The sequence below is a fragment of the Corvus brachyrhynchos genome, unplaced genomic scaffold, assembly GCF_000691975.1.
Source record: "Corvus brachyrhynchos isolate BGI_N302 unplaced genomic scaffold, ASM69197v1 scaffold309, whole genome shotgun sequence".
Lineage (NCBI taxonomy): Eukaryota > Metazoa > Chordata > Aves > Passeriformes > Corvidae > Corvus > Corvus brachyrhynchos.
This window is the reverse complement of record NW_008240227.1, coordinates 164,594-165,429: the sequence shown is the minus strand read 5'-3', so window position 1 is coordinate 165,429 and position 836 is coordinate 164,594. Positions and strand designations below refer to the sequence as shown.

The window sequence follows — 836 nt, the reverse complement described above, 5'->3', positions numbered from 1 at the left end:
TCAGGCACGTGAGTGGCCCGCGGAGGGGACACCGCGGACGGCAGGGGACAGCGGGGCGGGCGGCCAGCGGGCGTCTGCTCCCAGGGAGCCGTGGGATGGTTCGGGTGGGCAGGGACACCTTGCCCCACACCAAACCCCATCCAGCTCCATGCCCTCTTATCCTGCTTCACCCCAGATCCTGGAGAACTTCAAGATCGAAACCATGAGAGCCGTGGAAATCGGGACCAAGTTCGACCTCATCCTGATCCCGGACAAACCCATCCAGCTGACCCTGCGGCCCCTGGAGTGCCAGGCGTGAGGGCCGCCGCCCCAGTGACACCCAGCCCGACCCTCTCTGGGGGCACCCCCCGCGTCCCGGCCCCGCGATGGGGTTTGGGGACAGCTGGGACGCTTTCAGGGCCACATCCTTGGCGGCCGCGTCCCCGCCTTGGCTCAAGGCTGCGCTTACGCCACGGCGGAGATAAAGCGGAGCCACCCCACGGAGCGCGGGATGGGCGCGGGGTCCCTCCGGCTCCGTGGGGGTCCCCGGGCTCACACCGGGACCGCGGCCGCGCTCCTCTGACCCCCGGGAATGTTCCGCTTCGCCCGTGATTCCCTCTGTCGCTGATCCCATGGAAAAGCTCCTCTGCGCCAGCCCTGGGTGTCTCCGTCTCTGCGCGCTCAGGGCAGGGGGGGCAGCGCCTGGCGTGGCCTCCGGGGGGGCACGGAAATCGCTGGCAGCTTCTGGGAGGGGGGCAGAGAAAGGTTTTGGGGAGGCTTAAACGCAATTCCCCCCTCTCTGGGAGTGGGCAGGGGGGATACTGGGGATACTGGGGCTACTGGGGAGTCCCTGGCCC

General features: G+C 69.0%; 2 protein-coding genes across 2 annotated transcripts in view; one reads left to right on the top strand and one right to left on the bottom strand.

Annotated features, from left to right (window-relative positions):
• Positions 1 to 635, top strand: part of SEMA7A (semaphorin 7A (John Milton Hagen blood group)) — a 33,525-nt gene extending 32,890 nt beyond the window's left edge. Inside the window, 1 exon segment of the mRNA XM_008641973.2 lies at positions 5 to 635. Coding sequence (XP_008640195.2) covers positions 5 to 298 — 294 coding nt within the window. The 3' untranslated portion in view covers positions 299 to 635.
• Positions 636 to 660: 25 nt separating this feature from the next.
• The window catches only part of LOC108449331, a 38,738-nt gene continuing 38,562 nt past the window's right edge, over positions 661 to 836 (bottom strand). Inside the window, exon 6 of the mRNA XM_017745146.1 lies at positions 661 to 723. Coding sequence (XP_017600635.1) covers positions 661 to 723 — 63 coding nt within the window. The remainder of the gene's footprint in view (positions 724 to 836) is intronic.